The sequence below is a fragment of the Bufo bufo genome, chromosome 5 (assembly GCF_905171765.1).
Source record: "Bufo bufo chromosome 5, aBufBuf1.1, whole genome shotgun sequence".
Lineage (NCBI taxonomy): Eukaryota > Metazoa > Chordata > Amphibia > Anura > Bufonidae > Bufo > Bufo bufo.
Window position 1 is genome coordinate 145,013,865 of NC_053393.1, and position 12,085 is coordinate 145,025,949.

Sequence of the window (12,085 nt, forward strand, 5' to 3'; positions counted from 1 at the left end):
TACAGAGATGAGATCCTCAGACCCCTTGTGAGACCATATGCTGGTGCGGTTGGCCCTGGGTTCCTCCTAATGCAAGACAATGCTAGACCTCATGTGGCTAGAGTGTGTCAGCAGTTCCTGCAAGACGAAGGCATTGATGCTATGGACTGGCCCGCCCGTTCCCCAGACCTGAATCCAATTGAGCACATCTTGGACATCATGTCTCGCTCTATCCATCAGCGTCACGTTGCACCACAGACTGTCCAGGAGTTGGCAGATGCTTTAGTCCAGGTCTGGGAGGAGATCCCTCAGGAGACTGTCTGCCACCTCATCAGGAGCATGCACAGGCGTTGTAGGGAGGTCATACAAATCCAGACCTCCATGGGTTGAAAAATTTGATTTCCATTTTTTTATTTTTGTGTGATTTTGTTGTCAGCACATTCAACTATGTAAAGAACAAAGTATTTCAGAAGAATATTTAATTAACTCATATCTAGGATGTGTTATTTTTGTGTTCCCTTTATTTTTTTGAGCAGTGTGTGTGTGTATGTATGTATATGTATGTATGTATGTATGTATGTATATATATATATATATATATATATATATTATAATCACACTCACACACAAAGTCTACACACCCCTGTTAAAATGTCATGTTTCTGTGCTGTAAAAAATGAGACAAAGATAAATCATTTCAGAACTTTTTCCACCTTTTAATGTTACCTATAAACTGTACCATTTAATTGAAAAATAAACTGAAATCTTTTAGGTGGAGGGAGGAAAACAAAAACTAAAATAGTGTGGTTGCATAAGTTTACACATCCTCTTATAACTGGGGATGTAGCTGTGTTCAGAATTAAGCAATCGCATTCAAAATCATGTTAACTAAGAGTTAGCATACACCTGCCATCATTTAAAGTGTTGAGGATAGATTGGAGGGGTGCAAGAGTGCTAGATGGGAGGCCACAGAGGAGACTGTTGCAGTAGTCCAGGTGGGAGATGATGAGGGCATGTACAAGCATTTTCGCAGATTCAAAGTTGAGGAAAGGGTGGATGCGGGAGATGTGTTTGAGTTGGAGGCGGCAGGTGGTGGAAAGGGCTTGGATGTGCGGTCGGAAGGAAAGGGCAGAATCCAAGGTCACTCCAAGGCAGCGGACTTGGTTGACCGGGGATAGTGTACAGCCATTGATCATGATAGATAGGTCTGTTGGGTGGGGTGGGGGGGGGGGGGGGGGGGTTGAGCAAGATGGGGGGAAAGATGTTGAGTTCTGTTTTATCCATGTTAAGTTTTAGAAAGCGAGAGGCAAAGAAGGATGATATTGAAGATAGGCATTGTGGGATTCTGGATAGTAAGGTGGTGATGTCTGGACCAGAGAGGTAGATTTGTGTCGTCAGCATAAGTAATACTGAAAGCCATGGGACTCTATGAGCTGTCCAGGCCAAAAGTGTAGATGGAGAAGAGCAGGAGTCCTAGGACAGAGCCTTGCGGGACACCAACAGAGAGGGAATGAGACGAGGAGGTGGTGCGGGAGTGGGAGACTCAAAATGTCCGTTCTGTGAGGTATGATGTGATCCAGGAGAGAGCCAGGTCAGTGATGCCAAGAGATGAGTTTGCAACAGAAGGGAGTGGTCAACAGTGTCAAAGGCAGAGGACAGGTCAAGGAGAAGGAGGACAGAGTATTGTTTCTTGGTTTTGGCTGTTAGTAGGTCATTGGTGACTTTGGTAAGGGCAGTCTCAGTCGAGTGGTGAGGTCGGAATCCAGATTGTAGGCGGTCAAAGAGGGAGAAGGAGGAGAGGTGAGAGGACAGTTCAGAATGGACATGTTGTTCAAGTAGCTTTGAGGCATACGGAAGAAGTGATATCCCCCCCCCATAACTGGACAAAGAAGATGGGTCAATTGAAGGCTTTTTGAGGCTGGGTGTAATGGTAGCATGTTTGAAAGCAGAGGGGAAGACACCAGAGGTTAAGGATAGGTTGAAGAGATGAGTTAGGGCTGGGATAAACTGTGGTGAGGTTAGGGATGAGGTGGGATGGGATTGGGTCAAGTGCATAGGTGGTGAGATTTGATCTGGAGAGTAGAGTGGAGAGTTTTTCTTCTGTAATTGTGGAGAAGCGGGTTTTGGGAGAAGAGGACTGAGCAGTTGTGTGGAGGGTCTGTGGGGACTGTGTACTGAAGCTTTCTCTGATGTTGACTATCTTTTGTTTGAAGTATTTGGCAAAGTCCTCAGCTGAGATGAGAGGAGAGGATGGGGGCTCTGAGGGATGGAGAAGGGAGGTTAAGTGTTAAAAAGTTGTTTAGGGCTGTGAGCCAGGGAAGATATGAGAGATGAGAAGTAGGCCTGTTTTGCATCAGCGAGTGAGGATTTGAATGTGAGGAGGGATTACTTGTATGCGGTGAAATGATCTTTAGAATGGGATTTCTTCCATCGCCTCTCAGCAGCCCTGGAAGCTTGTCTGAGTTTTTTGGTCAGGTTGGTGTGCCAGGGTGGTCTTAATTTTTAGGGTTTTGTTGTGTGTGAGGGGGGCAACAGTGTCCAGAGCTGTACTTATGGTGGTGTTTTATACACTGCGTGCAGAATTATTAGGCAAATGAGTATTTTGACCACATCATCCTCTTTATGCATGTTGTCTTACTCCAAGCTGTATAGGCTCGAAAGCCTACTACCAATTAAGCATATTAGGTGATGTGCATCTCTGTAATGAGAAGGGGTGTGGTCTAATGACATCAACACCCTATATCAGGTGTGCATAATTATTAGGCAACTTCCTTTCCTTTGGCAAAATGGGTCAAAAGAAGGACTTGACAGGCTCAGAAAAGTCAAAAATAGTGAGATATCTTGCAGAGGGATGCAGCACTCTTAAAATTGCAAAGCTTCTGAAGCGTGATCATCGAACAATCAAGCGTTTCATTCAAAATAGTCAACAGGGTCGCAAGAAGCGTGTGGAAAAACCAAGGCGCAAAATAACTGCCCATGAACTGAGAAAAGTCAAGCGTGCAGCTGCCAAGATGCCACTTGCCACCAGTTTGGCCATATTTCAGAGCTGCAACAGGTGTGCAATACTCAGAGACATAGCCAAGGTAAGAAAGGCTGAAAGACGACCACCACTGAACAAGACACACAAGCTGAAACGTCAAGACTGGGCCAAGAAATATCTCAAGACTGATTTTTCTAAGGTTTTATGGACTGATGAAATGAGAGTGAGTCTTGATGGGCCAGATGGATGGGCCCGTGGCTGGATTGGTAAAGGGCAGAGAGCTCCAGTCCGACTCAGACGCCAGCAAAGTGGAGGTGGAGTACTGGTTTGGGCTGGTATCATCAAAGATGAGCTTGTGGGGCCTTTTCGGGTTGAGGATGGAGTCAAGCTCAACTCCCAGTCCTACTGCCAGTTTCTGGAAGACACCTTCAAGCAGTGGTACAGGAAGAAGTCTGCATCCTTCAAGAAAAACATGATTTTCATGCAGGACAATGCTCCATCACACGCGTCCAAGTACTCCACAGCGTGGCTGGCAAGAAAGGGTATAAAAGAAGAAAATCTAATGACATGGCCTCCTTGTTCACCTGATCTGAACCCCATTGAGAACCTGTGGTCCATCATCAAATGTGAGATTTACAAGGAGGGAAAACAGTACACCTCTCTGAACAGTGTCTGGGAGGCTGTGGTTGCTGCTGCACGCAATGTTGATGGTGAACAGATCAAAACACTGACAGAATCCATGGATGGCAGGCTTTTGAGTGTCCTTGCAAAGAAAGGTGGCTATATTGGTCACTGATTTGTTTTTGTTTTGTTTTTGAATGTCAGAAATGTATATTTGTGAATGTTGAGATGTTATATTGGTTTCACTGGTAAAAATAAATAATTGAAATGGGTATATATTTGTTTTTTGTTAAGTTGCCTAATAATTATGCACAGTAATAGTCACCTGCACACACAGATATCCTCCTAAAATAGCTAAAACTAAAAACAAACTAAAAACTACTTCCAAAAATATTCAGCTTTGATATTAATGAGTTTTTTTGGGTTCATTGAGAACATGGTTGTTGTTCAATAATAAAATTAATCCTCAAAAATACAACTTGCCTAATAATTCTGCACTCCCTGTAGGGTGGTGGCAGCATCTGGGTCTTTGAGGGAACAGATGGTAGAGAGTGGGAGAAGAGTCAGAAAGCAAGCGAAAGTCGAGATGTTTAAGGTTTCTGCGGGGTTGTGCTAGTGTGTGGACCGGGGGAGCAGCAGAAGAAACAAATTAAGAGAAGGTGACTAGGTTGTGGTTGGATAGGGGGAGAGGCGAATTAGAAAGGTTAGATAGGGAGCAGAGGCGGGTAAAGATAAGATCCAGAATGTGACCATCTCTGTGGGTGGGAGTTGAAGGAAGAAGAGAGACAGAAGTTTAGAGGCGGCCGAGTGTCAGGTGTCAATAGGGATGTTGAAGTCACCCATGATAGTGGGGATGTCAGCAGAAAGAAAGTGTAGTAGCCAGGTGTTAAAGTGGTCAAGAAAGATGGTGGCTGGGCCTGGGGGGCGGTAAATGACGGCTATTTGAAGGTTGGAGGGAGAGTAGATGCGAACAGGGTGTACTTCAAATGAGGTGAGCGTAATGGAGGGTGGCAGTGGAGTTGGGCTGTAGGAGCAGGTGTCTGATAGGAGAAGACTAACTCCTCCACTATGTTTGCAGCCGGGGTGGGGGGTGTGAGTGAATTGAAATCCACTATATGAGTGCAGCAGGGGAGGTATTAGAGGGTGTCAGCCATGTTTCTGTGAGACCCAGAAAGGAAAGTTTTTGAGAGATAAAAAGTTCATGAATGTAGGATAGTTTGTTACAGACAGAGCGTGCATTCCATAATGCTCCTGCAAGAGGAACCAAAGGAGCAGGGGTCAGAGGAATGGTTGTTAGGTTTAAGGGGTTGTAGAAATTTGGAGAAAGAGCTTTGTAGTGGGACATGGAGATGATAGTGGGGATTTGCTGAGGGGGGCCTGGATTTGGAGCGATATCACCAGCAATAAGGAGAAGAAGAGAAAGTGTTAATAGGTGAGAATAGGAGAGGGCATGAGGTATGTGTTTGGGAAGGAAGTGTTTTACGTTGTCAAACAGGTTTTTGCAAGCGGTCAGATGAGAAGGTAAGATGGCGGAAGAGATGAATAGTTCCTCGCTGGGTAAATGGATGTGGGGATATTTCAGGAGGTTGTGGAAAAGTGGGAAGAGTAAGATAGTTAATGCAAACCAGGTTTACATTTTTCATGTCTGTAATTACCTGTGGTCCCCTTCTGGTTCCATTCTGGTATAATTCAGTATGTGCACTTAAGAGTTGCACTTGAGAGATGTTGCATTTGGAATGACCAAGGTCTGAAAAGACCTAGGAACTTAGATTTATACCACTCTGTGTTTAACCAGGTGTGACCAAGAGGGGAGGGGGCTACATTTGGCCTAATCAAGGGAGGACCAGATACAGGGGTGAAATGGTCAATGTAAACAAATACTCAATAAATCCAGCAGGGAAAGAGACATTAATAGTTTAGTGAAGACATACCAGGATTTAGAAGGAAAGATGAGGGGTGGACAATATCAGACTGTGGAAAAGCTGAGTTCAGCAGTAAGCTTCAGTAATGACATACCAGGATTTAGAAGGAAAGATGAGAGGGGTGGACAATATCAGACTGTGGAAAAGCTGGGTTCAGCAGTAAGCTTCAGTATTGACATACCAGGATTTAGAAGGAAAGATGAGAGGGGTGGACAATATCAGACTGTGGAAAAGCTGGGTGCAGCAGTAAGCTTCAGTGAAGACATACCTGGAGAGGAGAGAATTGGGTGATAGTCAGTAGGCAGTCATGACAAAGTGGATTCCATATCCGTAATATTACATTCTGGTATAATTCAGTATGTGCACTTAAGAGTTGCACTTGAGAGATGTTTGGAAAGACCAAGCATTAATATACCATGGAACACAGTGAAGACTGTCATCATCAAGTGGAGAAAATATGGCACAACAGTGACATTACCAAGAACTGAACGTCCCTCCAAAATTGATGAAAAGACGAGAAGAAAACTGGTCTGGGAGGCTACCAAGAGGCTTACAGCAACATTAAAGGAGCTGCAGGAATATCTGGCAAGTACTGGCTACAGGTACATGTGACAACAATCTCCTGTATTCTTCATATGTCTGGGCTATGGGGTAGAGTGGCAAGACGAAAGCCTTTTCTTACGAAGAAAAACATCCAAGCCAGGCTACATTTTGCAAAAACACATCTGAAGTCTCCCAAAAGCATGTGGAAAAAGGTGTTATGGTCTGATGAAACCAAGGTTGAACTTTTTGGCCAGAATTCCAAAAGATATGTTTGGTGCAAAAACAACACTGCACATCACCAAAAGAACAGCATACCCACAGTAAAGCATGGTGGTGGCAGCACCATGCTTTAGGGCTGTTTTTCTTCAGCTGGATCTGGGGCCTTAGTTAAGCTAGAGGGAATTATGAACAGTTCCAAATACCAGTCAATATTGGCACAAAACCTTCAGGCTTCTGCTAGAAAGCTGAACATGAAGAGGAACTTCATCTTTCAGCATGACAACGACCCAAAGCATACATCCAAATCGACAAAGAAGTGGCTTCACCATTAAAGTTTCGGAATGGCCTAGCCAGAGCCCAGAACTGAATCCGATTTGAAAATCTGGGGTGATCTGAAGAGGGCTGTGCACATGAGATGCCCTCGTAATCTGACAGATTTGGAGTGTTTTTGCAAAGAGTGGGCAAATCTTGCCAAGTCAAAATGTGCCATGCTGATAGACTTATACCCCAAAAGACTGAGTGCTGTAATAAAATCAAAAGGTGCTTCAACAAAGTATTAGTTTAAGGGTGTGCACACTTAGGCAACCATATTTTATTTTTATATTTTTTCTTCCCTCTACCTAAAAGATTTCAGTTTGTTTTTCAATTGAGTTGTACAGTTTATAGGTTACATTAAATGTAAAAAAATGAGACAAAGAAATCATTTCAGAACTTTTTCCACATCACAGAAACCTGACATTTTAACAGCGGTGTGTAGACTTTTTATATCCACTGTATAATATGGCAGCACTGACAAAAAAGCAACAGCAGCGGGTGCCAAGCCCAATGAGAATAAGCAATTACCCAAAATACAAATGGAAAAAAGGGCAGCACTCCAAAAATAAAATAACTTTTATTCACCCATGTGGTATAGCGACATTTCAGCTCAACAATAGATCCTTTCTCAAGCTTGATAAAGTCTCTATTGTTGAGCTGAAACGTCGCTGTACCATATAGGTGAATACAAGCTATTTTATTTTTGGAGTGCTGCCCTTTTATAGCTATATCTCTATCTCTCTCTATCTATATATCATCTCTCTTATCTCCTCTATAGCTCTCTTATCTCCTCTATAGCTCTCTTATCTCCTCTATAGCTCTCTTATCTCCTCTATAGCTCTCTTATCTCCTCTATAGCTCTCTTATCTCCTCTATAGCTCTCTTATCTCCTCTATAGCTCTCTCAACTTTTATGGTGGCCATGGGTTACTATAGCACATTCCTTGATTTTATGGTAGTTTATGCTAAAGTGATTTTTTTTTTCCTAAATAAATTTAAATTTTCAGTTGCTTAATTTTCATTTTATAGCCTCTTAATTGGTGCATCAGCAACATAATCTGTTACCACCAGATTACCTTGACTTCACTAAGCGGTAAAACTCTGCAGTTGCCACTAGAGGGAGCTAACTGCATTCAGTTTTGTACAGCTCCTAGGGACCTCAATTCACTGCTCAGATTTAAACAACTGGTTTTAAAGGGGTTGGCTACTATATCTTACTAGTTCCGTGTATACTGGGAACAGCACATGCATGCAGTACTGATGTCCAATGGTGTTATATGCCAAATTCCCAAATGGCAGCTGGTGGTCATGACCATTACCGTCTGCCATTAACTGGGGAGATAATCTGCAGATGAATGGATGTTGCTGAAGGACAGGAGTGGTCACATGAACTCCAGCAGTCTTTGAGAGAGCAGCACCTGGAACAAGTAAGGCTAAATTCACACTTCACTACTGGTTTTGGGTCACAATAACTGATCAATAATTGAAGTCTACACAGAGATAAGGTATAAGGAAAAGATCTGCACCTGTTCTGTGTTTTTGACACCTGGTTTTGGCTGTCAATAACAAATGAAAATAACGGACCAAATAACTAAAGTGTGAACTCAGCCTAAGCAGACCTGCAAGTAAACCTAAATTGGGCATATTAAACCATCAGACATCTGCACCAGCTGTTTAATAGTGCCTATTACTAGCTGCATGCATGTGCTGTTTCCAATACATGTGCAGCTAGTACTATATAGTGACCAACCCTTTTAAGGTTCTGCCTATTAAACACCCATTTGCAGGCTGGAGGAGGACTGGGAAAATCTGAAAGTGATGGCCGCTTCACTGTTATTTATGCACTGAATGACTGGTATTTGTGGTACATATCATGTACTATAGTAGACTTTCAGTATCATGCACATTATTGTAATAGGACACCATAGGCTTCTAAATTGCTGTATGGTATTTCAGGGATTTAGAGGATTTTTTTTTTTTCTAAATGGTTTTATATAATGCCTCCAACATTTGGTACGCAACCGGCCACGAACAGGTGACATGTGGTCCCAACAGTAATGTAACCACAGGACATTGTTGTGCAGACTCCTGCATGTGTGGCCTTATTGATAGATTCATGGTCGTACATTAATGTCTTGTTACATATCTATTCAGAGTGGCCGTATCATCTGAAACAAAGAAATGAACAAAGACAATATATGCAACCATGAGATCAAAATCTGTTCTTTTAGAAAAGTATGTGAAGGGTGCTGGAGAGTGGGGGAAAAAATAGGTTATAAAAGGACCTTGATTATACCCATCCCTGGCAAACTCCAGAACAAGAGTTCACAGAAGGAAAATGCTTTTTCTCCTGCAAGTGAACGGTCCCCAGAGGACTGGCAGACAGACTGCTGAAGAGGGATCTATCTTTTTTGATGTAATATGTAGTGCTAATTTTTCTCCATCAAAACAGAATCCTCTATAGAACTCCTATCGAAGATGTGAACATAGCCTTAGAAAACCTGTGCAAATACATCATTGTAACTGAGTCCTCGTTATCTGCTTATTTGTAGACCTTCTTTTGGCCATGGATGAATTTTATGGCTGATGCAGTCAAGAACCATATTTTAACCACCACTGGTATATGAATAAGCATGGGAGACATTCATGATTCTAATGTTTATTTTATCGATGAACTAAGGTTGCAGCAAAGTGTGACTGTTATGATTCCGATCCTTTGTTCAAAACTGGGATTTCTGTATGAGAGAAAGTAATAGAAATAGTCAGTATAAGATATTTGTACTAGGTGCATCCTACAAGTATTGTTATGTGTCAAGAACATCATTATGTTTTAGAGCCTTAGAATAAACCTTGTTTCACACCAGGGCTAAAATGTTCCGGCAGAGGGACAGCTTGCTGGAGTTAATCACAGCCAGAAACTGCCGCTGCACCGCCAGGCCCTATTGACTATAATGGGAACTAGCGGGGACCCAACCTGTTTCCGGCATCAGTGCCAAGATTAGGCCAGACAAATACTGCTTGAATCCCAGCACTAATGCCAGAAACAGGCCGGATACCCAACAGTCCCATTATAGTCAATGGGCTCCGGCAAGGAAAGGTAGCATCTAGCTATGCTGTATACAATGTACTCCGACAGGCTGTTCCTTTGCCAGAACAGCCTGCCAGAACATTTTAGCACCCGCGTGAAACTAGCCTTACTATTGTATTATTTCTTTTCATAAATCAATAGGACAAGCAAAGACCAGCTTTGCAGTATATCTTAGAGAAAAATGCCTCTTTCTCCACTTATCAGACTCCTCTTCTAGATAAGACAAGGCAAGGAGACACAGAGACGCTGTTGCAGTATCTGGAAGGTGCTCTATCTTGCCTCAGAACTTGATTCACAGCTGTACTGCTATATAATGTGTTTCCTGCTGCTGCTTCCTAGGCAGTGCTACAGAAACTGAGGGGAGTAGGATGTCCTCTTTCCTATGTGCGCTGTGCATTGGAGACTACATAGCAGCTAGTCTCCACCCGCTCTGGTGCTGATCTTAAGGAAAAATGGCAGAGATGGAACTTGCAGAGCGGGAAACTTTAAACCTATACTATTTTGAATGTACAGAATTTGATCTTATTTCAGCTACACCAGTTTTCTGGCACAACTGCAGTAAAATAAAACAGAGTTCAACATAAGGGTCTGTTCATGGACACGGTCATCTGAATGGATCCTACTACTGTATATTGTTATAGGTAAAGAGGGGTACATGCTGTGCTGTTTTAGGTCATCATTGCCCAATAAACTAAGGCACAATAAACCATTCCTCATTAAAAAAAACTAGCTTTCCATTCCTTTAACATGAGTAGGATGGTATAACTGTCTGGCATGTGAATCTAGCCTATCATCCTGACACATTCATCAATCCAACAGTAAATATCCCTTTTTAAGCAAACTACAAGATTATTGTATCATCCGGAATTAATGAACCACATTTGTGTGGCGGAAAGCAACACTAAACATAAACTAAACTGAACATGTAAAAACTATAGGACAATTCTATTATGCCAGTTTATAGTTGAGCCCCTGCATTAAGATGTTCACATTTGGATACTTACATTATTAGTAAAATTCATATTAGGGGCATTTATTAGCTTTTTGTGCTTCTTCTTAAGGCAGAACACAGTAACAAGGGTGATTATTAACATTACTACAAAAATAGTCACTGATGATGATACGGCAATCACAACTGTGTCTTGGCTGGAAACTTTGGTTTCACAATTGTCTCCAACATACCACCAGTCTTTAGTTACTTTGCATCTATAGAGAGAGAATGTATTAATTATATTGCATTGTTTTAAAAATTTGTCATTATATTCATCAAGATAGTTTAAAGAGAACTTGTCTAACAAGTTAGGCAATAACTACCGTAATTCCTTTTTATTCCACACAATACTGCCATACCTTGATTGAATCATATAACTATATGGTGGCTTTGCAAGACTAATTTTAATCCACATTCTGAAAATCTGTTGTCCTGTCTGGTTTTTTTTTAATGTTTTTTTATTAAAGTACATTTTTCCGACAACTTTCATGGTTGTTGAAGGTAATATGTTCAGGGATAGAGAGGACTGCGAGTCTCAGATTGAACAGCTGCACAGTTTTCTCAATGATGATTTATAGTGTTTTCTGAGAACTCTCTACAGTCAGTGAGAGGAGCCTGAGGATTTACATAAGGGCCTTTGTCAGTTAAAGGGCTTGCAATCTGGTCAAATGCACCCCTTGCTTGCTTGCTTGCCCCCAGAAACAACTCTGGTATCCATTATTTATTGTACAACTTTTAGTATACAGATAAACTGTACCTACTCTTAAAATTTACCAGAAGTTGTCCATAGCCTTTATTTTTTTCTGATTGCATTTACCGTAACTTTTTTTTGGCTAAAAATCATTTCTTAATTAGTCCTCATGAAAAATTTCTAGCAGTTTTTGTGAACCAGTCTGTTTGCAAACTGTCCCTCTTGCATTCGTCAGAGGATCTTATGACCTCATAAACACTAATTATAGCTACATTCTTAGCAAACTGATGAATGAAAACTGATGAGTAAAATGCAATCCTAATAAAAAAAAATTGCCCTGATAGTTTCCATAGCTTTTAAAGGGACACTTCCATCAGACAGGGGATTTTTTTGTTAAACTCAGTATTCATAGAAAACTTTTCTTTTAATTTCTTGACTTTGATTTAATTTCTTGACTATTTTGATAAATAATCAGTGGCAAAAAATTATGCACCAAGATTGACATACTGTATGTTTCATATTGCTGCAGAACTTGGTATGCAGATACCAGTATGTATGACAGATGTGGTCTGTTTGGACACTGGATCTGCCATGAGGGGTAAAATTACTTCCCACACAGCCCTATAAAAATCAGAGGCTACTTTTGGGTAGTGGACCTCTTGGGTAGATTGTTGACTGCTAAATATGCCTCTATGAGGCATTCAGAGACATTTTTCCCAGTTGATAGTCCAATGACA

The 12,085-nt window shown here is 41.7% G+C and overlaps 1 protein-coding gene across 2 annotated transcripts in view; it reads right to left on the reverse strand.

Annotated features, from left to right (window-relative positions):
* Window positions 1–9,224: 9,224 nt before the first annotated feature.
* LOC121002163 (meprin A subunit beta-like) overlaps window positions 9,225–12,085 on the reverse strand; it is a 42,442-nt gene continuing 39,581 nt past the window's right edge. For both annotated transcript variants that reach the window (XM_040433504.1, XM_040433502.1), the window contains exons 14-15: window positions 10,671–10,872; window positions 9,225–9,313 (exon numbers count right to left, since the gene is read on the reverse strand). In XM_040433504.1, coding sequence (XP_040289438.1) covers window positions 9,299–9,313; window positions 10,671–10,872 — 217 coding nt within the window. In that variant the 3' untranslated portion in view covers window positions 9,225–9,298. The remainder of the gene's footprint in view (window positions 9,314–10,670; window positions 10,873–12,085) is intronic.